This window comes from Rhinoraja longicauda, chromosome 24, assembly GCF_053455715.1.
Source record: "Rhinoraja longicauda isolate Sanriku21f chromosome 24, sRhiLon1.1, whole genome shotgun sequence".
NCBI classification, from domain to species: domain Eukaryota; kingdom Metazoa; phylum Chordata; class Chondrichthyes; order Rajiformes; family Arhynchobatidae; genus Rhinoraja; species Rhinoraja longicauda.
The window spans coordinates 4,815,938-4,839,237 of record NC_135976.1 but is presented as its reverse complement, the minus strand read 5'-3'; the positions used below and the strand labels follow the sequence as shown (position 1 = coordinate 4,839,237).

The window sequence follows — 23,300 nt, the reverse complement described above, 5'->3', positions numbered from 1 at the left end:
GAATGCCAATCTCTGAAAATGTTGAATCAATCAAGCATTTTGAAAAGGAGCATGATGATTTTAAAATGGTGAATTTGTTGTGCAAAACCCAGTGTGGACTGAGCAAAGGTGATGAGTAATCTGGAGGCAATGAGGAAATGGACAAGATGTCCAAATTGTATGGAGCATTTCAAAAGGCATCCTTACAGGTAATGAGGTTATAAGGCACCATGTTTAATTATTCTTGTGATTCATCATTGTTCTCTCATACTTTGGGTGTGCCTGGACTCAATCTCGAGGCTGCCACATCTTGCCCATGTGCTTTCTCTGTAGGCATGTGGACATGGGTGCTTTGGCAGATGTTCAGTGACTTTGTGTACCTCCGAGCTTGGTGTTGTTCAACACGACTGTGGTTTTCACTCTTGATCCTGTCCCAACATGTTCCAGCAGGATCACAATTGGGAACTCTAAGGCTGCCTCTTCCATTCCGCTTCCCCCTTTGCGTCTGATCCAAAGGCTGTTGGGTTTGTTGAGAAGGTCCACTTCTAACAAGCTTGCAGGAACTGGGAACAGAGCTTTGTCTGCTCACAGGGTTGTGCCTGATAAAGGGGAGAATAAGGTGGGATTATATTACGTTGGGTGCTTGATCGGTGGCATGGAGTCAGTTGACCAAGGGCCTGTGATTGAGTAAGCCTGTGAACAATGAAGTCCCTGGGTTTTCGAAACCTACAATGGCCTCCATGCCACAGTTAGGAAGGAAAGAGAAAATATTCATTAACAACTCCAATGCCACTTTCACTTCTTCACCTTTCTGCTTCCTGAGTTACTAAGCAAGGGAGGAGTCCCATTTGTCAAAGTTGTAATTAATATTCCCATACTCCTGGAGTGGAGTTCAGCACGAGGCAAAATATGGGCCATGTATTATCTGGAGAGAATCTTGTCTAAGGTAGACACAAAATGCTGGAGAAACTCAGCGTCTGCAGTTCCTTCCTTTACGGGAATCTTGTCTCTGCAGGTCAGGTCAGGTCAGTGCAGTGTCGTGCCTGCAATGTCTATTTGTCATGCTTGCTGCTGCCCTCAATAGGACTGCTTAACATCAAATGTTCCCTCCTTCCTAGAGGAGAACGGTAGTGTACGTCAACCAGTATTGGCAACGTCCCAAGTCCACCGACAATCTGGGATCAGCACAGTCTCCCGCCTTTGTCCATGAGCCCGGGAAGAGGGGCCGTGCCAAAAACATCATCCGCCAGCTGAAACAGAGCAGGTAAAGTTTGGGCCTTTCCAAGCAGTGGAGTCTCATCAATTGTTTTATTTGATGATATTGTTCCCCCTGGTCATTCAAGGTGCTGTGACCCTCTTGGGTGCAGCCCCGATTACCCTGACCCAAAGTACATGAGCTGTGGCAAACTGTATAAGCTGGCAGAATATCTTGGGCAATCTAAAGCAAAAGCAGAAAATGCTGGGGAGCCTCAGACAAGTCGAGCCGCATCTGTGGGAAAAGAAACAAGTCAATGTTTTGGGTTGGAGACTCTTTGTCAGTGGTTCTTTAGCAATTATACACTGACTTCCTGCACCTCTGAGCTTAGTGTTGCTGTTGAACCATGGAGTCTTGATCCTTGTCTGAACATTCTGCAGCAGGATGACAATTGTGCACGCTCGTGGGCTGGCTCTTCTACCAAATATGTCCAGCTATTTCTGTTTTTCTTCTAGATTTCCAGTCTTTTGTTTATCACATGTTGTGGGCAGTCCCAGTCCTCGCCTCTCCTCTACTCTCATCCACTTGCATCCATGTTGGAGACTCTTGGCCATCATGGGACAGGGAAGGGAGTACGTGCCCAAAGGAACAAAAACTCTGAGGCTTGATGAGCTAAAATGATTCGGACCGTAGACACAACCTGGGAGAGCAGTGGCAATGGTGGGATGAAGCAATGTGTAGCTTGTCATTTGCCACTCCAACCAGCTCCTGATAGTCACATCGCAGAGTTGTGATTGATTAGACTAATTGTTCTCTATCAGTTATTCTACAATTGATCAAGAGGTGAGGTGTAATGAGACTGATGGAGAGGTTTGGGGAACATGGACCCAGTCACCTCTTCCTCATGCATCATGGTGCAGTTGGTAAATCTGGTTTGAAACTAAATATTCTTCCCAAATCCCAAATGATTATCAGAAAGAAATCAATCTCGTTGATTAACTCGGCTTCCTTCATCTTGTGGAGCCTGTCCCATAGACGGAATAATCACTGGATGACGACATTTCCATAGATAGTTTTGATTTCATTAAGTTTGATTTGAATGATTACAATCTCTGTTAGGTGTGAGGAGTTTCTCCAGAGCTGTGGACTGCACCTAATACACTCTGGTCATGATGCACCACATGCCCCATTCTGATGGAAGCCAGGAGCCCATCTTGCAGCAGTGTTGAACTTGAACGCTGCTGTTAAACAGAAGCTGGGGGTGGGGAGGAGGTTGAGGTGGGGGGGGGGGGGGGGGTGCATTGAGGGCCCAGATGTCTGAGTTTCTAGCATTTAATAATCAGTTGTGGGTATGTGAACTGTGGTTGTATTTTTTAGGAATGAGTTGATCCAGAATAAACATGGCATAACGGTAAAGTCAGAATTTGACACTGATGGGGGGAAGATCCCAGTGCACGTCAGCTGCAATATGACGACAACTGTCAAGATCGAGGTGATGAACGAGGGGACCGATGCAGTGACGTTTGTACGATGTGAGATGCTTCGCCGGTTCCACGTCTTCACCTTGAAAGATGAGAAGAAGGTGACTAATTCCCAACCCTTGCAGCTGGATGCAGGTGAGATGCACACGTCTCTTCCCTGAGGCCATTCCCACACTGTTTTCTATTCATTCTTGGGATATACTGTGTTCTTATTAATTGATCTTCCCTTGAATAAGAGTTGTGGGCAGCTCTTGTGGGAAGAGTTTGGTGTCTTGTTATTCAAGTGTACCTTCTAGACTGAGGATGTGGTGAGAATGGGGAAGCACACATTTTGGGATAAACTGAATCCAGGTAAGTAAATAACGTGGAAAAGGGATAGATAGATAAAGGAGAAGGAGGCTCGGATGTAAATTTATTCTCATACTCTGCACTTCGGATAGACGCTATTGATCTTCAAATGCATCACATGCCTTCCCCTACTCTGGAATACAGATTGTCACTATGCTGTGTTGTTCGTGTACTTGGGTAAAACCCTTGCCCACCCCATTGTTTACCTTGGATATGGGAATGGAATTCTTCATTTAGATCACTAATGGCAAGACCCTCAATATTACCTGCAGGCTCTGCATGTTCACATAATTGCCACACAACAGGATCGATGCAACTCTAATGCTCAAGCCCATTTATAAATGCATTGTGGCTGTTTTAATGTGTCGGGGGGGAAAAAACTGCAGATGCTGGTTAAAATCGAAGGTAGACACAAAATGCTGGAGTAACTCAGCGGGTCAGGCAGCAGCTCTGGAGAGATGGGACCCACCACCCACCCCCTCCCCTGACATCAGTCTGAAGAAGGGTCTCGACCCGAAACGTCACCCATTCCTTCTCTCCTGAGATGCTGCCTGACCCACTGAGTTACTCCAGCATTTTGTGTCTACCTTCAGCTGCATTAATTTCCCTTCCTCTCTCTCCCATCCTTTTCTCGTCAGCCATTATTTACAATAGTTGCGCTGCCTAATTTCTCCCCTCTTAACCACTCTTTCTGATCTTTCAACAATCCATCTTTTCACTGTGGTACAGTTGCCCCATTAGTTTGCAGCCTGCCTTCCTTTATATTCCAAAAAACATGAATAGTAATGCCAATGTCTCCCTCGTACCTGTTGGCTTTCCCATTATTTGGGACTAATTCCTTTTATTTGGCTTGTGATCCAAATGGTCACAGTTCTTCCCATGTGGATTTTAAGTAAAGCAGCCATCTTTTCCATCTTTCCCCTTGGAATGTCCATTTGGTTATAGCCAAACCTTGTGGCATTAATGATCTTATTCCAGGAATTCCATTGATAACCTTGCTCTCCTGACTATGCTTTCATTACTCGGCTTGCCTTGTTGATGAGAAACAATTATGTGTTGGTCTGTACCCTTTTCTCTCTGGCACTTTCTGCCCTCGAGCTCTGCACCGAATGACTTCCCATCTTTCGTTATTTCAGTCTTCGTCTTTAATCGTGTTTTCCGTTTGAGAGCATGTTTGCACTCCTACCCTGCATCAATCTCGTCCATATAAACCCCAGCCCACAAACAAGCTTCATTTTGGCATTTAATGGGGCCAAACAAGTCTAAGCTGGATGATCGCGGGCAAGCCAAAGTGATCATTTTGCTGTACAGGTGCTCCTCCGTTTCCGATGTTGTTCCGTTCCGAGAAAGCCATCGCAAACAAAGTATTGTAGGTCGAAATGCGTTGTAATACACGCGATCACGTGGCCGGAATGCGTTGTAATACACGCGATCACGTGGCCGGAAGCGAGCAGCGGGTCGCTGCCGTTTGCACCATCGCAAAGTCGAACTATCGCAAGTCAACACTTTGTAAGCCGGGGCGCACTTGTATTTCACTTGCAACACATGCCACTTCAATCCTACTTTGGGGCTGTGGAGAAACATATGGAGGGGCATTCTCTCCCGACTCACTTTTAAAATCCCAACAGTTTATCCTCTAAGTAGATTTGTGGATATTGAATATTGGCCTCCCCTGAATTTGGTTTTCATCCCCATTAAATCTACTCTTTGAACGTATTATTTGACTCTTTGACTCATTCCTGCTCCTTTGAATCCAAAGGGCACAAACGGTTGGGTATTGGGGATAGCCTGTTAGCCATGTGACTAGTTGGCCCATGTAGAGCACAATCGGGTCTTCCTCTATCTCAAACTGCTCATTTAGTCCAGGCTTACCTTGGCATTTCAAAGGTAATTATTTGACGGTAAAGGCTTTACTGTATTGCAATACCTCCCCCCCCCCCCCCCCCATGTGTCCCACAGGAGGCGTGCAATAGTTTGCACCCAGCGTAAGAAGCTAATGGACTGCGAGGCGCAGTAGAGCTGCTGGCTCATAGCACCAGAGATCTGGTTGTTGTCATTATTTGTCATCAAAGTAGAGTATCTGAGTCACCTTTCACCCCTCGCTTTCCTCAGGCCCCTGTTTTTCCATTAGTGGCAATTTAGCTGAGGGGAACTAAGACAATTTCTAAGTTTGCTTATCAGAGTAGACGAGGTGGGGCAGCAGGGGTATGAATGAGCCGTGCACGGTGAGATTATGGTACATGGAAAATAAGGAGAAAGTTTGCGAAGTTATTTGTTTTAGAGCATGTAATAAAAGTGGAATAATTGGTAAACGTTGAGAGGTTGACAAGAGTTGATGTGCAAAGGAGCCTTGGTTTACTTGGACATCTCGATGAAGATGAATGTGCAGACGCAAGAAGAAATGAAAAGGGTCCATTTTGTGTTTACAGTTTGGATCTCTTTTTGAAGAAAGCATGGAGGGAGGTTGATGAGACCAGTTCTAGGTTGAAGGATGAGCGAGGATTGAATTTCTCGAGGGTTTATAGGATGAGGTGTTCTCATGGAAACATTAAATTGCCCAGGGTTGGTTGCAGGAAGATGTTTCCCCTGGTTGAGGAGTCGTATGTTGGGCTACTCGGTGCAGTTTGTCACATCCAGTTAAGTATTAAACATGAAGGAAATGGCTATGGCTACAACAGTAACTTCTTTCCTCATGCAGGAGCAACCTATAAAATTGAAGTCATTTGCTCGATGGCTCATCGTGGCTTTTTCCCGGTAACACTGGTCTTTCAGTTCCAAGATGAGAGCTTACAAACTTTTCACATCATTCGCTTCTTCTCGGCAAGGACACAAAGCACGCTGATCGAAGAATTGAAGCCCACCGCTCCCTACAAGGCGTGCCAGCTTTGCACCCTGCGTCCGACCGAAGAGATTATTGAAGAAGGAGAAAAGCCGGACTGGTGGGGCCCACTTTTCTTCTGTGATCTTGCAGTCATTACTCTCCTGCATTCTTCTATATCTCGCCTCTCGTGGCCGCTGTCTCCTGTTAGTCACAATGGCTGCTGTCTGTGCTCCCCTCCTTTGAAGATGCCTATTAAGCTTTGATTGCTTCAGTCATCGCTCCCACTATCTTTTTTTTCTGGTTTGTTGCGCTTGAGATTCGACATTAGAACTGTAATATAAATTGAACAATTTAAATCAATGAAATTATATTCTTGCATTTATTTTCCCTAAACATTTTGCAGCTGTGAAAGGTGGTAGAGTGGAAGGAATTTGAATTTTTATATGGTGCTATTCATGGTCTTGAAACAGCATGGGAAATGTTGTGGTCACTTTGTTTTATGCACTTTCTTCTGTCATGAACAGCGTTATGCTTGAGGGGGGCACCAGGTAAACGGATGTATGACAGTGTTAAATTGGTAGGGCGAAGATGAAATGAGGGGTGGTGAAGTTGGATGACTGTTTCAATATCAAGACTTGAGGGGAGAAGTTGTTCTTTTCATTTAAGAAAAAGAAAAATGAATAAGTACATCAGTGGAGGCAAATCACTTGTAATGTTTCATTCAGACCTGGCCTCCAGTAATTCCAGGTCATTGCCCAAATGCTTTGGCACGAAGCTTGCCAAAGCTCCTGGGATTGAAGACCAATTTCCTGTATACTTCTACAAGAAGTCTGGATCATAACCAGCGGTCTTAATCTGGTGAAACAAGGGACTGCAGATGCTGGTTTACAAATAAAATTACACTTCTGGAGTAGGTCAACAAGCCAGGCAGCATCGCTGGAAAACATGGATATGTGATTTTTCAGGTTGGGACCCTTCAAATACCCCCCCCCCTCAGATAAAATGCTCAACTGCGGTAAGGCTTTGAGGGTATGAGAGAAGGTCTCGCTCAAGTTGAGGGGACAGGAACATCGGCCGAGTGGGATGTTTTTAAAAGTGTACTGAAGAAAGCTCAGGATGTGTACGTCCCCGTTAGAGTGAAGGGCAAAGCAGGCAAACTTAAGGAAGCTTGGCTGACGAGGGAAATTGAGACGTTAGTCAAAAACAAGAAGGATGCATGGGACAGGTATACGCAGCTGGGATCAAGTGCATCCCTGAAGGAGTTTTGGGAACTAAGAAGTATACTAAAAAAGGAAATCAGAAGGGCAAAAAGGGGCCAGGATATAGCTCTGGCAGGTAGCATGAAGGACAATCCCAAAAGATTTTATAAATACATAAGGGGGAAAAGGGAAACTAGAGAGCAAGTGTATTTACTGAGGAGAAAGACAGTAGGACGGAGGAAATTGGAGCAGTCACTGGAAGTGTCGAGACCAGTCAGGGTTACCGTCAAAGCAGTACTGAAGGTATTGTCGTGTATGAAGGTAGATAAATCTCCAGGGGCTGATCAGATATATCCGAGGACATTGCAAGAAACTAGAGAGGAAATTGCGGGAGCCCTGGTTGAAATTTACCAGTCGTCCTTAAATACAGGAGAGATGCCGGAAGACTGGAACGTGGCCAATTTTTTACCTCTTTTCAAGAAGGGCTACAGGGAAAATACTGGGAACTATAGGCCGGTGAGCTTAACATCTGTAGTTGGTAAGTTACTGGAGAGTATTCTGAGGGATAGGTTACACAGGCATTTGGATGGGCAAGGGCTGATTAGCGAGTCAGCATGGTTTTGTACGTGGGAGGTCGTGATTCACAAATCTGATTTTTTTTAAGACATGACCAAAAAGGTTGATGAGGGCAGAGCTGTAGATGTCGTGTACATAGACTTCAGTAAGGCATTCGACAATGTTCCACATGGTAGGTTGCTCTGGAAGGTTAGATCGCATGAGATCCAAGGAGAGATAGCTGAATTGGATAGCAAATTGGCTCCATGGAAGGAAGCAGAGGGTGATAGTGGAAGGTTGCTTCTCGGACTGGAGGCCTGTAACTAGTGGTGTACCTCAGGGTTGGGTGCTGGGCCCATTAATGTTTGTCATCTACATCAATGATTTGGATGAGAACACACAGGGCAAGATTAGCAAGTTTGCTGATGATACGAAAGTTAGTTGTTTTGCAGATAGTAAAGATGGTTGTGAAAAATTGCAGCAGGATCTGGATCGTTTGGCCAGGTGGGTGGAGGAATGGTTGATGGGATTTAATACAGAGAAGTGTGAGGTGTTGCATTTTGGGACGTCAAACAAGGGCAGGACCTACACAGTGAATGGTAGGCCTCTGGGTAGTGTTGTTGAGCAGAGGGATCTCGGAGTACAGTTGCATGGTTCCTTGAAGGTCGAGTCGCAGGTAGATAAGGTGGTCAAAAAGGCTTTTGGCACTTTGGTTTTCATCAGTCAGAGTATTGAGTATAGAAGTTGGGAGGTCATGTTGAAGATGTTTTAAAAGTTGGTGAGACCACATTTAGAATATCGTGTTCAGTTCTGGGCACCATGTTATTGGAAAAATATTGTCATGCTTGAAAGGGTTCAGAAAAGATTTAAGAGGATGTTGCCAGGACTAGAGGATGTGAGCTATAGGGAGAGGTTGAGTAGGCTGGGACTCTATTCCATGGAGTGCAGGAGGATGAGGGGAGATCTTATAGAGGTGTACAAAATCATGAGAAGAATAGATTGGGTAAATGCACAGAGTCTTTTGCCCAGAGTAGGGGAATTGAGGACCAGGAGACATAGGTTCAAGGTGAAGGGGAAAAGATTTAATAGGAATCTGAGGGGTAACATTGTCACACAAAGGGTGGTGGGTGTATGGAACAAGCTGCCAGAGGAGGTAGTTGAGGCTGGGACTATCCCATCGTTTCAGAAACAATTAGACATGGAGAGGACAGGGTTATGGACCAAGCGCAGGCAGGTTGGACTAGTGTAGCTGGAACATTGTTGGCCGATGTGGGCGAGTTGGGCCGAAGGGCCTGTTTCCACACTGTATCACTCCATGACTCTATCCACCTATCACTTGTCAGGCATTGTCCTGGCCCCACCTCTCTTCCAACTTTCTCTCTCTCTCCCCCCCCCCCCCCCCCTCCCCTCCCCCCACACACACAATCGGTCTGAAGATGGGTCCCAACCCAAAAATCACCCATCTATGTTCTCCAGATGTTCTCTAGTGAGTTTTGCAAAATAATAAGTGCTTGTAGTACTGTGGTTACGGTGGCCCCACAGATACAAATTACCCACAGAACAGTTCCAGGAGCACAGGATCAGAGAAAGAGCAGCCCTCATTATTTTTCAACTGTCCCCTCTTGCTGATCTATCCTGTCTGTCCTTTTACCAGGATACATTGTTCAAGATATTTGTGAGTTCTGATCATCTCACTGTCCATTTGTTGATTTTGTACCTACTTTAAAATCTTTGCAGTTTTGTCAACAACCAGTTGGAAAGAGAAATCCCTCTTGGCTTGTACAAATACTCTAAAAGCTTTCACAAAGCTGTGAAGAGTGGACTGAAGGATGACCCTAATCTCAATCCTGATGTGCAGTCTGAGATACAAAGGATTAAGTAAGTACCACTGATAAATTTCAAGTTGAACAGATTGCAGGTTTGCGATTATATTTAAAAAATATATTTTGTATCCTTGTCTGGAAAATAATTATTAATGGCTAGTTAGACGTTAGAAATAGAAAGTTGAAACAGGAACTACTTTAACAATAAACTTGACATGCCAGGCAGCATCAGCACAAATAATTAAGATTATGGATGCCAGGCATTTCGATAGAACTGGAAACAGTACAGTGTTAAATATTTCAAGTGAGTAAAGATGTTGGGGCTGATTGGAGGAGCTGCTCATGTTGGGGTAGGAGGTTGGATTAATTCAATTACTGGTCCACCACCGATTTCTCCCGCACGCTTGGTTCCAGAGCCTTTCTTTTGCCAGACCAACGGAGGTCAAGGTCTCGGAGGAGTCCAACGGTACCGAGGAGTTGAGATATCAGCCCGCAAAGTCGGCTATGGGAATGGATCTGCCAGCTCTGGCTGGGCTACAGGGGGCAAATTCAAACTGGCGATCAACGCGGAAGTCCCGATTGAGGTTGAGATCTGGCACGCTGGCCCCAGGCGCCACATTTTGGTGGGGGGGGGGAAATTTCTAGTGCGCTCCTGTAATTTTGTCTGGGTTAAAGGAGGTGCTGGACCACCTGTTGCTGGAAAATCGACGGTGGACCTGTACTTAATCACTAGTGGATCCAGGTACAGGGAGATGCCAAAAGGAAAAGATAAAGAAACAAAGGTGGGTCAAGAGAGCTAGAAAGGACTCCCAAGTGCTGGAGTAACTCAGCAGGTCAGGCAGCATACAGCATCTCGAGAACATGGGTAGGTGATGTTTTGGGTTGGGACCCTTCTTCCGAAGGAGAATAGGAAAGTAATTACAAGCAGCTGCTGTCTGGTGGGAAAGGGAGCCTGGACCGTCACCTGTAGTTACTGAAGAAGCTTGAATCCAAGCTAATGTGAGACTGTGAAAAGATGAGGCACTGCTACTTGTGGTTCTGAGTTTTATTAGAATAGTGAAGGAGCCTGGGAGGGTTGGAGCATTAAAATATCAAAGCTCAAGAACTGTGCTCGCACATGAGCCTCCATTGCTGGGATTGAGTGTGATTGCTTATTTGTGGCAAGCTGCCAATGAGCCCAATCTCACATCTGTATTAAGGTGGTTCTCCTGAATTCCTGATCAGATTTAGGAGTGGATACTTTGGATCTAACTCCTTGCATGCAGAGTAGAATGTATTATCCATCCCTCCTCTCAAATCCCATTGTCAATCTAAAGACTCTTCCTAGCCTAAATTCTCCCCCTCATTCCTGAGAAGAGGCCCAATGATATTTTTTGGTCTTTCCTGACAACTCTGGAATAAAGTTTGTGAATCTATATTTTTGCACGTCAAGACATATTGCCGTTTTGGGGTGGGTGGGATTAAAACTGATACTCCACACGTGGTGAGGAAACTCAATCAGCAATGACTGAGGATGCAGGGTGTGAGGAAGCCCAGTTGTCATGCTGCTTACTGCTGTTCCAGGAGATGACCATCTAGCTCTGCCATTGTTAATATCAAGTCTAAAGATGGCGCAGGGGTAGAGTTGCTGCCTTGCAGCACCAGAGACCCGAGTTCGATCCTAACTACGGGTGCTGTCTGGACAGTTTGTACGTTCTCCCCGTGACCGTGTGGAGTCCAGAACAAGGGGCCACAGTTTAAGAATAAGGGGTAGGCCATTTAGAACTGAGATGAGATGAAGAACTTTTTCAGTCAGAGTTGTGAATCTGTGGAATTCTCTGCCTCAGAAGGCAGTGGAGGCCAATTCTCTGAATGCATTCAAGAGAGAGCTAGATAGAGCTCTTAATGATAGCAGAGTCAGGGGGTACGGGGAGAGGGCAGGAACGGGGTACTGATTGAGAATGATCAGCCTTGATCACATTGAATGGCGGTGCTGGCTCGAAGGGCCGAATGGCCTCCTCCTGCACCTATTGTCTATTGATTTTCCCCGGGTGCTGCCTTTTCCTCCCAAACTCCAAAGACGTAGGTTGATTTGGCTTCAGTAATTGTAAATTGTCCCTAGACTGTAGGATAGAGCTAATGCGCGGGGATCTCTGGCTAGCGTGGGCTCAGTAGACTGAAGGGCCTGTTTCTGCGCTGCATCTCTAAACTAAACTATAACCCTATATCTTGCCTTTTAGCGTGCTCTGCTCACAAAAGCTCTTTTTTTTTGTGCAGTTCTTTACTGGCATCTAATCTGGAGTATGAAAACTATGCTGAGAGATTCTCATTGTTGCTCCATCTGGAGGAAATTCAGATGGAAGTTGACATTAGAAAGTACAACATGGAGAATGCCACAATGAGTCGGGACGGAAGGCTTCTCGTTCTCAAGGTTAGTCCAAGTGTTTCAAAAGACTTCAATTGGATGGTGATTTGGGAAGAATTGGAACAAATGTCGTTCTTTGTTTCTCAAGGCTCCTCTGCCATCAGGTACTGAGTATTTGAGGTACAAGATTGAGGGTCATTGGCTGTAATGCATCATGCAAGCCGAGCTGACTTTTTGCTCAACTCTTTTTTTCCTACAGCAGTTTTTCAGTCCCCCTCTTATGACTCGGTTATGCCGAATTTGTACTTTGACTTCATTGATCCACTTTTGTCCCATTTCCACTGGATAACTAAGTCCCCATCTATTTTAGTCTTCAAAATTTCAATTGATTCCCAGCTTTGATCATTTTTTGTGAAAGAGTTCCGAACTTCCTCTGCTCTGAACAGTGGATGCTTGACATGATTTCTGACTAGCCTGGCGCTTAATTTGAAATTGATGCAATCAAGTTCCCCACCGGAGGAAGTGGACTAGGTGGAGGGATTCTGAAATCTTTCAATCGTCTTAATGAGGTGGTAACCTTCCAAAGTATGACCATCAACTGGGTCTATGTAGCTGATCGTAATTAAACCTAATTTGCCATGCTGTTGGATGGCATTCCTCCAACAGATGTCCAGTGACCTTCGAAACCACTGGTGGCGCAGCGGTAGAGTTACCACCTTACAGCGCCAGAGACCCGGGTTTCATCCTGACTACGGGCACCGTCTGTTCTGAGTTTGTACGTTCTCTCCGTGACCATGTGGGTTTTCTCATGGTGCTCCTGTTTTCGCCCACACTCCAAATACGTACAGGTTTGGAGGTTAATTAGCTTGGTTAAATTGTCCCTAAGGTGTGTGGGATTGTGTTAGTGTGTGGGGATCGCTGGTCGGCACGGGCTGGTTGGGCCTGATTCCGTGACTGATTCCGTGGTATCTCTGAACCAAAACTAATCAGTAGTTACAGTAGAGCAAAGGACCAGTTGCTTTGGCCCATGGTATCTGTACCAAACATGATGCCAAGTTGAACCGAGTAGGAAAACTGCAGATGCTGGTTTAAATCGAATGTAGACACCAAATGCTGGAGTAACTCAGCAGGTCAGGCAGCATCTCGGGAGAGAAGGAATGGGTGACGTTTTGGGTCGAGACCCTTCGAAGAAGCCAAAGTGAAGCCCCCATTGTCCTGACTGGGAAGGCCACAGTTTGACTTGAGATGACACTTTTGGCAATTTTCCACTTCTGATTCTCCCATCCCACCTTGGCAGGTCCCTGGTGTTGCTGAAAATAGACCCTCTGTGCTAAGAGGAGACCACCTGCTGGTGTCAAAGAGTGATGATCAAAGGCCACCAATAACTTGCTACAAGGGCTACGTGCATAAAGTGGAGCTGGAAAGAGTGAAATTAGGATTTTCGCATAAGTAAGTATTGGAAGGTTTCCCCACTGATGTGGATGTTCAGGGACATGGGACATGCATGCCTTTCTGCTCAGGATGTCTGTGCCGAACATGATGCCAAGTTAGACTAATCTCCTCTGCGTGCATGTGATCTGTAACCTTCCATTCCTCGTATTTCCATGTGCTTATCTAAAACTCTCTTAAATGGCCCAATTGTTTCTGCCTCCACCACCACTCCTGGCAGTTCTTCCAGCCACCTATCACTCTGCAGAAACAAAAATTAAACTTTCTTCGCGCGTCTTTAAACTTTGTCCCTCTCACCTCAGAAGGCAGTGGAGGCCAATTCTCTGAATGCATTCAAGAGAGCTAGATAGAGCTCTTAAGGATAGCGGAGTCAGGGGGTATGTGGACAAGGCAGGAACGGGGTACTGATTGAGAATGATCAGCCATGATCACATTGAATGGCGGTGCTGGCTCGAAGGGCCGAATGGCCTCCTCCTGCACCTATTGTTTATTGTCACCTCAAAGCTTTGCCCTCGAGCCTATGATAGTTCTACTCTGGGATTAAGGTTGTGACTGTCTATCCTATCTATGGTTTTCATAATTTGATGTACCTTATTTACTCTCCCCTCAACCTCCAACCATCCATGGAAAGCAATCCAGATTTGTCCAACATTTCCTGATAGCTAATGCTCTCTAATCCAGGCAGCATTCTTGTAAACCTCTTCTGCACCCTCTGAGGGCACCACGTCCCTCCTGTAATGTCCCACCACTCCTGGCACGAACTGGTACACAATAGGCGGCACGGTAGCGCAGCGGTAGAGTTGCTGCTTTACAGCGAATGCAGCGCCGGAGACTCGGGTTCGATCCTGACTACGGGTGCTGCACTGTAAGGAGTTTGTACGTTCTCCCTGTGACCTGCGTGGGTTTTCTCCGAGATCTTCGGTTTCTTCCCACACTCCAGAGACGTACAGGTATGTAGGTTAATTGGCTGGGTAAATGTAAAAAATTGTCCCTAGTGGGTGTAGGATAGTGTTAATGTGCGGGGATCGCTGGGCGGCACGGACTTGGTGGGCCGAAAAGGCCTGTTTCCGGCTGTATATATATGATATGATGCTCCAAATGTGCACTGACCAAAATCTTATAAAACTGCAGCTGGACTTCCTGACTCTTTATTGAATGCCCTTGACTGTACACTTCCCCTTGCATTCAAGCTCCCAAAGTGCAACATCTTGCACTTGCTCAAATTAAACACTATCTACTGATCCTCTGCCCATTTCTGTAGCTGGTCTATATCCCACTGTGCACCTTGACAGCCTTCCTCTCTGTCTGTAATTTCACCTACTTTGCTGTCGTCTGCAGACGTACTAACCAACGCATCTATATTTGCTTGCAAAGACACGCAAGCTTCTGGAGTAACTCAGCGGGTCAGACAGCATCTCTAGAGAAAAGGAATAGGTGACGTTTCGTGCCGAGAGCCTTTTTCAGATTGACCTCCAATTCAGACTGATCGCCTACATCCTTGGACTCCGCGCATAAATTCCCTCTATCCTTGAGTGGTTCCTCCTGGTCACCCTCTTGATTTTAATGTGGATAAAAAGCCTTGGGATTTTCCTTAATCTGACTCGCCAATGATATTTCATGACCCCATTTGACCCTTCTAATTAAGAGTTTGAGTTAATTCCTACTTGGTTTATATTCCTCAAAGGCCTTGCCTGATTTATCATCATAACCTTTGACAATATCCTTTTTCTTTTTGAACAGATTTGCTTCCTCTAGGGTCACCCAAGGTATCTGTACCTTGCCATCCTTATCTCTCCTGCTTGTTGAAATACGCTGGTCGTGAACTCTGATCATCTAACCTTCAAATCACTCCCACATGTCAGATGTGGACTTCCCCCATTTGCAACTACTGCCAGTTTCTCCCCTTGCTCCTGCCTAATAATGCTGTAATCTGTCTTGCCCCAATGTCGTACCTTGCACTTCTTTACCCAGTAGCATGGCCAAACTCGTTACTCCTATCACTTAACTCTCGAGGATGATGCATTGGGCCAAGCCAGTTGTTGACCTCCTTTAGAATTTGCACCTTTTAAGGTCCACTAGAGGTCATACAGTGCAGAAACAGGCCCTTTGGCCTAGCTTTCCCCTGCCGACCAAGATGCCCCATCTACACTTTTCCCACCAGCCTGCATTTAGCCCGTATCCCTGTTAACCTTTCCTATGCATACACTGTGAAAGAAACTTCAACAGGCCGAACTTTGCAATTTAAAGCAGGTGGGGGGAGAGGGAGCTGATGGGATCATGACTTCCACTGCATTAACTCGAATGCTTTCTATTTTTCAGGCTTTTGAATGATTTTATACAAAACATGAAGTTCAATGTCTCGTTCACGTTTAACCGATTCCCATTAAAAATGGAACATCGAGCAGCACAGTTAGCAAAGGACACGGGTATAAAGAATGTGCTCTTTCCAACATATTCCAACGGGCTGTCCATCCATCCTTTGGAAAGAAGTCTGACGTAAGTAAAGCCGGCGGAGACAGTTGGGTGGAAATGGCTTGGGCCATCGAGTGGGTTGCACGGTGCTGTTTGTCCTAGCTAGTGCTTTTCTTGGTTGTAAAATTATTTTTAATGTCATGTAACAGCCCCAAGAGTTTTTGATCGAACTTTGACGCCAAATTTCAGAAGAAGCTATTGGGACTGTTGATCAAGGGCTCAGCTCCCATCTATTCATTCTTGGAATCATGGCAATGTTAGTCAGATCGACATCCGCTGTTCATCATTGCATAGAACCTAGATAAGTACGACACAGGAACAACCCTTGGATTCACAATGTCTGTGCTGAACATGATACCCTTAATGTGGTGGTGTGCCACTACCTTGATCGGTTGCCTTTTCTGGTGAGGTGTTCCCTCAGGATCCTTGGAGAGGTTGTTCCAGGATGTATGATGTATTTCCAAGGTAGGATGATGTTTAACTTGATGGAGAACATGCAGACAATCTTATAGACAATAGGTGCAGGAGTAGGCCATTCGGCCCTTCGAGCCAGCACCACCATTCAATGTGATCATGGCTGATCATTCTCAATCAGTACCCCGTTCCTGCCTTCTCCCCATACCCCCTGACTCTTCTATCCTTAAGAGCTCTATCTAGCTCTCTCTTGAATGCATTCAGAGAATTGGCCTCCACTACCTTCTGAGGCAGTGAATTCCACAGATTCACAACTCTCTGACTGAAAGTTTTTCCTCATCTTCGTTCTAAATGGCCTACCCCTTATTCTTAAACTGTGGCCCCTGGTTCTGGACTCCCCCAACATTGGGAACATGTTTCCTGCCTCTAACGTGTCCAACTCCTTAATAATCTTATGTTTCGATAAGATTTCCTCTCATCCTTCTAAATTCCAGTGTATACAAGCCTAGCCGCTCCAGTCTTTCAACATATGACAGTCCTGCCATTCCGGGAATTAACCTAGTAAACCTATGCTGCACGCCCTCAATAGCAAGAATATCCTTCCTCAAATTTGGAGACCAAAACTGCACACAGAACTCCATGTGCGGTCTCATTAGGGCCCTATACAACTGCAGAAGGACCTCTTTGCTCCTATACTTAACTTCTCTTGTAATGAAGGCCAACATTCCATTGGCTTTCTTCACTGCCTGCTGTACTTGCATGCTTCCTTTCAGTGACTGATACACTAGGACACACAAATCTCATTGTACATCCCCTTTTCCTAACTTGACACCATTCAGATAATAATCTGCCGCCTTATTCTTACCACCAAAGTGGATAACCTCACACTTATCCACATAAAACTGCATCTGCCATGCCTCCATTCAAGTGGAGCCATTGTCCTTAGTGGTAGAGGTTGCAGGCTTCAGGTCTCTGGGTCTCTGGCACTATGAGGCAGTCTTGGCACTGTGGAGGCAAAGGGATGGTTGACATTTTAGGTCAAGACCCAGCACCAGGACTGAGTGTGAAGGGAAGGTGGCCATTCTAAAGAGGTGATAGCCCATATGAAGGAGAGACGGATGAGCCTGGAGCTGGCAGCTGATGGATGGACCCAGATGTGGATGGTTTGATGGGGAAACGGAGCCAGGTGGAGGAGCGAGAGGTGGAGATGGTGGCAGAGGTTGGGGAGGGGGTGTGGGGACAACAAAAGGCTGCAGATTATGAAATCTGTTAAGAAAAGGTGAGGAGTGGAACCATATATGAAAGGATTGGTGGGCAGATGGGAACAGGGAGGGGAGCCATCCATGTAGGCTGTGCTCTGTCTCCTTTGAAAAAGTGGCGTCTGAAAATTGCAGCTGATTGTTAAAAGTGGCGATAGAACCTGGTGGTCATTTAATTCCATGTGTTCATATATCTTGATCTGTTTTTTTTAAAGCTTTTATGATCGGTCTCTTGAGGAAAATCCTGAACAAGCCAGAGCAGTCAGCTGCATCGTTGCTGGGATCTCCAGACCTGCTCCATACTTGATATTTGGTCCACCAGGGACTGGGAAGACTGTCACTATTGTGGAAGCTATCAAACAGGTACCAAATACTGTTTGTTCTCGTGCACAAGTGGATGGATTTTAATTTCCAAATTTCCTGGGTTTTTTTTTTAGTGACGCCAATTTTGAGTCTCGGTGCTGATTGGAAAAATATCTAAATGTCTCCTTCCTCACCCCCCCCCCCAGTGTGGGCAGGTTGGGCTGAAGGGCCTGTTACCACACTGTATCACTCTATGACTCTCGTGAACCCATTTTAGTTTGACCATTCTCTCATCTTAACTCTAGTGAATCTTAATTCACTGATCTACACTCTGCAACCACACCACAACTTGATCCTTTTTCATCCTAGTGTCATTTTGGTGAAGTTGCCACAAGGCCAGCACTGTTCAGAGGCTTAGAATCTTCCCTGTGGGTTATTGTATAGCGCTGGGTGTAATACAAACCATGACAGCAAGTTTAACTCGCTCAGAATGTAAATAATTATGATATGTTGCTTGTTTGAATTTGGTGATTATATCCGGTGTGATAAATGGCTGCCAAATATTTCTCCGAATCTGAGATTGGATTTGACTTCAGAAAGGAGTTGTAGGACGAATGCACACTTTACTGGTACCATTTACCGACTCATAGAAACATAGAAAATAGGTGCAGGAGAAGGCCATTCGGCCCTTCGAGCCAGCACCGCCATTCATTGTGATCATGGCTGATCATCCATGATCAGTAACCTGTGCCCAACTTCTCCCCATATCCCTTGATTCCACTAGCCCCCAGAGCTCTCTCTAACTCTCTTAAATTCATCCAGTGACTTGGGCTCCACTGCCCTCTGTGGCAGAGAATTCCACAAATTCACATTCTCTCCAAGACTCATTCTCTCCAATGTGTTTTAACAGCCAATGAAGTATTTTTTTAAACTAGTTGCTGCCACTGTAATGTAAGAAAGGCTGTAACTACACAATGCAAAAGACGCGATGGCCATCTTGATGCCACAATATAGCCTTGGGAACTCCATGTTTTCTTTGGTCTCAGAATCTTTCATGTTCACTTGAAGGATGTTTGTTCATCCAATCGATGACCATTGTGATTACAATCAAAAGTCCTGGGTTGAGAGTATTTATCTGGATCTTTTGATGGAGACTTTTGGCATGGAAAATAAACTTTCTAACTCGGGCAGGGGTGTGACCAGAAAATCACCATTGGCACCAACCATTTGGTTTGGAGATACAGCGTGGAAACAGGCCCTTCCACCCATTGAGTGCATGCTAACTAGCGATCCCCGCATACAGTGCCCTCCATAATGTTTGGGACAAAGACCCATCATTTATTTATTTGCCTTTGCACTCCAGAATTTGAGATTTGTAATAGAAAAAAAAATCACATGTGGTTAAAGTGCACATTGTCAGATTTTAATAATGGCCATTTTTATACATTTTGGTTTCAACAGGTAGAAATTACAGCTGTGTTTATACATAGTCCCCCCCATTTCAGGGCACCATAACGGTTGGGACACAGCAATGTATTGTAAATGAAAGTCATGTTTTGTATTTTGTTGCATATCCTTTGCTTGCAATGACGGCTTGAAGTCTGCGATTCATGGACATCACCAGTTGCTGGGTGTCTTCTCTGGTGATGCTCTGCCAGGCCTGTATTGCAGCCATCTTTAGCTTATGCTTGTTTTGGGGGCTAGTCCCCTTCAGTTTTCTCTTCAGCATATAAAAGGCTTGCTCAATTGGGTTCAGATCGGGTGATTGACTTGGCCACTCAAGAATTGACCATTTTATAGCTTTGAAAAACTCCTTTGTTGCTTTTGCAGTATGTTTGGGATCATTGTCTTGCTGTAAAATGAACCGCTGGCCAATGTGTTTTGAGGCATTTGTTTGAACTTGAGCAGATAGGATGTGTCCATACACTTCAGAATTCATTATGCTACTACCATCAGCAGTTGTATCATCAATGAAGATAAGTGAGCCAGTACCTTCAGCAGCCATACATGCCCAGGCCATAACACCCCCACCACCGTGTTTCACAGATGAGGTGGTATGCTTTGGATCTTGGGCAGTTCCTTCTCTCCTCCATACTTTGCTCTTGCCATCACTCTGATATAAGTTAATCTTCATCTCATCTGTCCACAAGACCTTTTTCCAGAACTGTGGTTGCTCTTTTAAGTCCTTTTTGGCAAACTGTAATCTGGCCATCCTATTTTTGCAGTTAACCAGAAACATAGAAAATAGGTGCAGGAGGAAACCATTCAGCCCTTCGAGCCAGCACTGCCATTCATTGTGATCATGGCTGATCGTCCCCAATCAATACCCCGTGCCTGCCTTCTCCCCATATCCCTTGATTCCACTAGCCCCTAAAGCTCTATCTAACCCTCTTAAATCCATCCAGTGATTTGGCTTCCACTGCCCTCTGTGGCAGAGAATTCCACAAATTCACAACTCTCTGGGTGAAAAAGTTTTTTCTCACCTCAGTTTTAAATGACCTCCCCTTTATTCTAAGACTGTGGCCCCTGGTTCTGGACTCGCCCAACATTTAGAACATTTTTCCTGCATCTAGCTTGTCCAGTCCTTTTATAATTTTATGTTTCTATAAGATCCCCTCTCATCCTTCTAAACTCCAGTGAATACAAGCCTAGTCTTTTCAATCTTTCCTCGTATGACAGTCCCTGCCATCCCAGGGATCAATCTCGTGAACCTACATTGCACTGCCTCAATTGCAAGGATGTCCTTCCTCAAATTAGGAGACCAAAACTGTACACAATATTCCAGATGTGATCTTACCAGGGCCCTATACAACTGCAGAAGAACCTCTTTACTCCTATACTGAAATCCTCTTGTTATGAAGGCCAACATTCCATTAGCTTTCTGCACTGCCTGCTGTACCTGCACGCCAACTTTCAGTGACTGGTGTACAAGGACACCCAGGTCTCGCTGCACCTCCCCCTTACCTAACCTAGCACCATTGAGATAATAATCTGCCTCCTTGTTTTTGCCGTCAAAGTGAATAACCTCACATTTATCTATATTATACTGCGTCTGCCCACTCGCTCAACGTGTCCAGGTCACCCTGCAACCTCCTAATATCCTCTTCACAGTTTACACTGCCACCCAGTTTTGTGTCATCCGCAAACTTGCTAGTGTTGCTTTTAATTCCCTCTTCCAAATCATTAATATATGGTAAACAGTTGCGGCCCCAACACCGAGCCTTGCGGCACTCCACTCGCCATTGCCTGCCATTCTGAAAAGGACCCGTTTGCTCCTACTCTTTGCTTCCTGTCTGCCAACTAATTTTCTATCCATGTCAACACCCTACCCCCAATACCATGTGCTCTAATTTTAGTCACCAATCTCCCATGCGGGACCTTATCAAAGGCTTTCTGAAAGTCTAGATACACTACATCCACTGGCTCCCCTTCATCCATTTTACTTGTCACAACCTCAAAAAATTCCAGAAGATTAATCAAGCATGATTTCCCTTTCATAAATCCATGCTGACTTGGACTTATCCTTTTACTGCTATCCAAAGGCACCGTTATTACCTCTTTAATAATTGACTCCAGCATCTTTCCCACCACCGAAGTCAGGCTAACTGGTCTGTAATTCCCCATTTTCTCTCTCGCTCCTTTCTTCAAAAGTGGGATAACATTAGCTAACCTCCAATCCACAGGAACTGATCCTGAATCTATTGAACATTGGAAAATGATCACCAATGTGTCCACTGTTTCTAGAGCCACCTCCCTGAGGACCCTGGGATGCAGACCATCAGGCCCAGGGGATTTATCATCCTTCAGTCCCATTAGTCTACCCAATACTATTTCTCACCTAATGAAAACTTCTTTCAGTTCCTCTACCCCCCTAGATCCTCTGTCCTCCAGTACATCTGGGAGATTGTTTGTGTCTTCCTTAGTGAAGACAGATCCGAAGTACCTGTTCAACTCTTCTGCCATTTCCTTGTTACCCATAATAATTTCACCCGTGTCTGCCTTCAAGGGACCCACATTTGACTTTGCTACTCTTTTTCTCTTAACATATCTAAAGAAGCTTTTACTGTCCTTTATATTCCTGGCCAGCTTCCCCTCGTACTTCATCTTTTCAGCCCGTATTGCCCGTTTTGTTACCTTCTGTTGTCCTATGAAAGTTTCCCAATCCTCTGGCTTCCGGCTACTCTTTGCTGTGTTATACATTTTTTTCTTTTAGTTTTATTCCATCCCTAACTTCCCTGGTCAGCCACGGTTGCCTCCTACTCCTCTTAGAATCTTTCTTACTTTTTGGAATGAAATTATCCTGCGTCTTCCAGATTATGCCCAGAAATTCCTGCCATTGCTGTTCCACTGTCAATTCTGCTAGGATCCCTTTCCAGTCTACCTTGGCCAGCTCCTCTCTCATGCCTTCATAGTCCCCTTTGTTCAACTGCAACACTGACACTTCCGATTTAACCTTCTTCTCAAATTGCAGATTAAAACTAATCATTACCTCCAAGCGGTTCCTTTAACTCGAGTTCTCTTATCAAATCTGGTTCAGTGGACAACACTAAATCCAGAATTGCCTTTTCTCTGGTAGGCTCCATTACAAGCTGCTCTGAGAATCCATCTCGGAGGCACTCTACAAACTCTCTTTCTTGGGGTCCAGAACCAACCTGATTTTCCCAGTCTACCTGCATATTGAAATCGCCCATCACCACAGTGGCGTTACCTGTCCTACATGCCAGTTTTAACTCCTGCTGCATCTTACACCTTACATCCGGGCTACTATTTGGGGGTCTGTAGATAACATCAATTAGTGTCTTCTTGCCTTTACAATTCCTCAACTCAATCCACAGTGACTCTACCTCATCAGTCCGTATGTCTTCCCTCGCAAGGGACTGAATTTCATCCCTCACCAGCAGAGCTACCCCACTGCCTCTGCCCACCTGCCTGTCCTTTCTATAGGATGTATAACCCTGAATATTAAGTTCCCAGGCCCGATCCTCCTGCAGCCACGTCTCTGTAATCCCCACAATGTCATATCTACCAACCTCTAACTGAGCCTCAAGCTCATCTACTTTACTTCTTATACTTTGTGCATTCATATACAATACTTTTAATTCCTTACTCATCTCAACCTTCACATCGATGCCTATTACACTTGGCCATACTCTCCTATCCCTTTGTGAGTTTTCATTCCCGTTAATTCTGGGGTCATTAACTATCCCCTTTACTCTCTTTCCCTTTAACTTCATCCTTGACTATCACATTTGACACCCTCCCCCCCCCCCCCCCTTATTTAGTTTAAAACCACCCGTGTAGCAGTGGCAAACCTGCCTGCCAGAATGCTGGTCCCCCACCTGTTAAGGTGCAATCCGTCCCTTTTGTACAATTCCCCTTTACCCCAAAACAGATCCCAGTGATCTAGGAATCTAAATCCCTGCCCCCTGCACCAGCTCCTCAGCCACACATTCAGGTCGTGTATCTCCCTGTTCCTGCTCTCGCCAGCACGAGGAACTGGAAGCAAACCGGAGATAACCACCCTGGAGGTCCTGCTTTTCAGCATTTATCTGGGCTCTCTAAAGTCACGCTGCAGAATATTCGTCCCCTTCTTTCCGACATCGTTTGTGCCAACATGCACTACCACTTCTGGCTGTTCACATTCGCCCTTGAGGATTT

At 45.4% G+C, this 23,300-nt stretch overlaps 1 protein-coding gene across 3 annotated transcripts in view; it reads left to right on the top strand.

The window, feature by feature from the left end:
- Positions 1 to 23,300, top strand: part of LOC144605390 (putative helicase MOV-10) — a 75,367-nt gene that overhangs the window by 17,607 nt on the left and 34,460 nt on the right. For all 3 annotated transcript variants that reach the window (XM_078420562.1, XM_078420560.1, XM_078420561.1), the window contains exons 3-10: positions 1,098 to 1,243; positions 2,552 to 2,790; positions 5,702 to 5,942; positions 9,316 to 9,456; positions 11,658 to 11,811; positions 13,043 to 13,194; positions 15,514 to 15,690; positions 17,555 to 17,702. In XM_078420562.1, the coding sequence (XP_078276688.1) occupies positions 1,098 to 1,243; positions 2,552 to 2,790; positions 5,702 to 5,942; positions 9,316 to 9,456; positions 11,658 to 11,811; positions 13,043 to 13,194; positions 15,514 to 15,690; positions 17,555 to 17,702 (1,398 nt within the window). The remainder of the gene's footprint in view (positions 1 to 1,097; positions 1,244 to 2,551; positions 2,791 to 5,701; positions 5,943 to 9,315; positions 9,457 to 11,657; positions 11,812 to 13,042; positions 13,195 to 15,513; positions 15,691 to 17,554; positions 17,703 to 23,300) is intronic.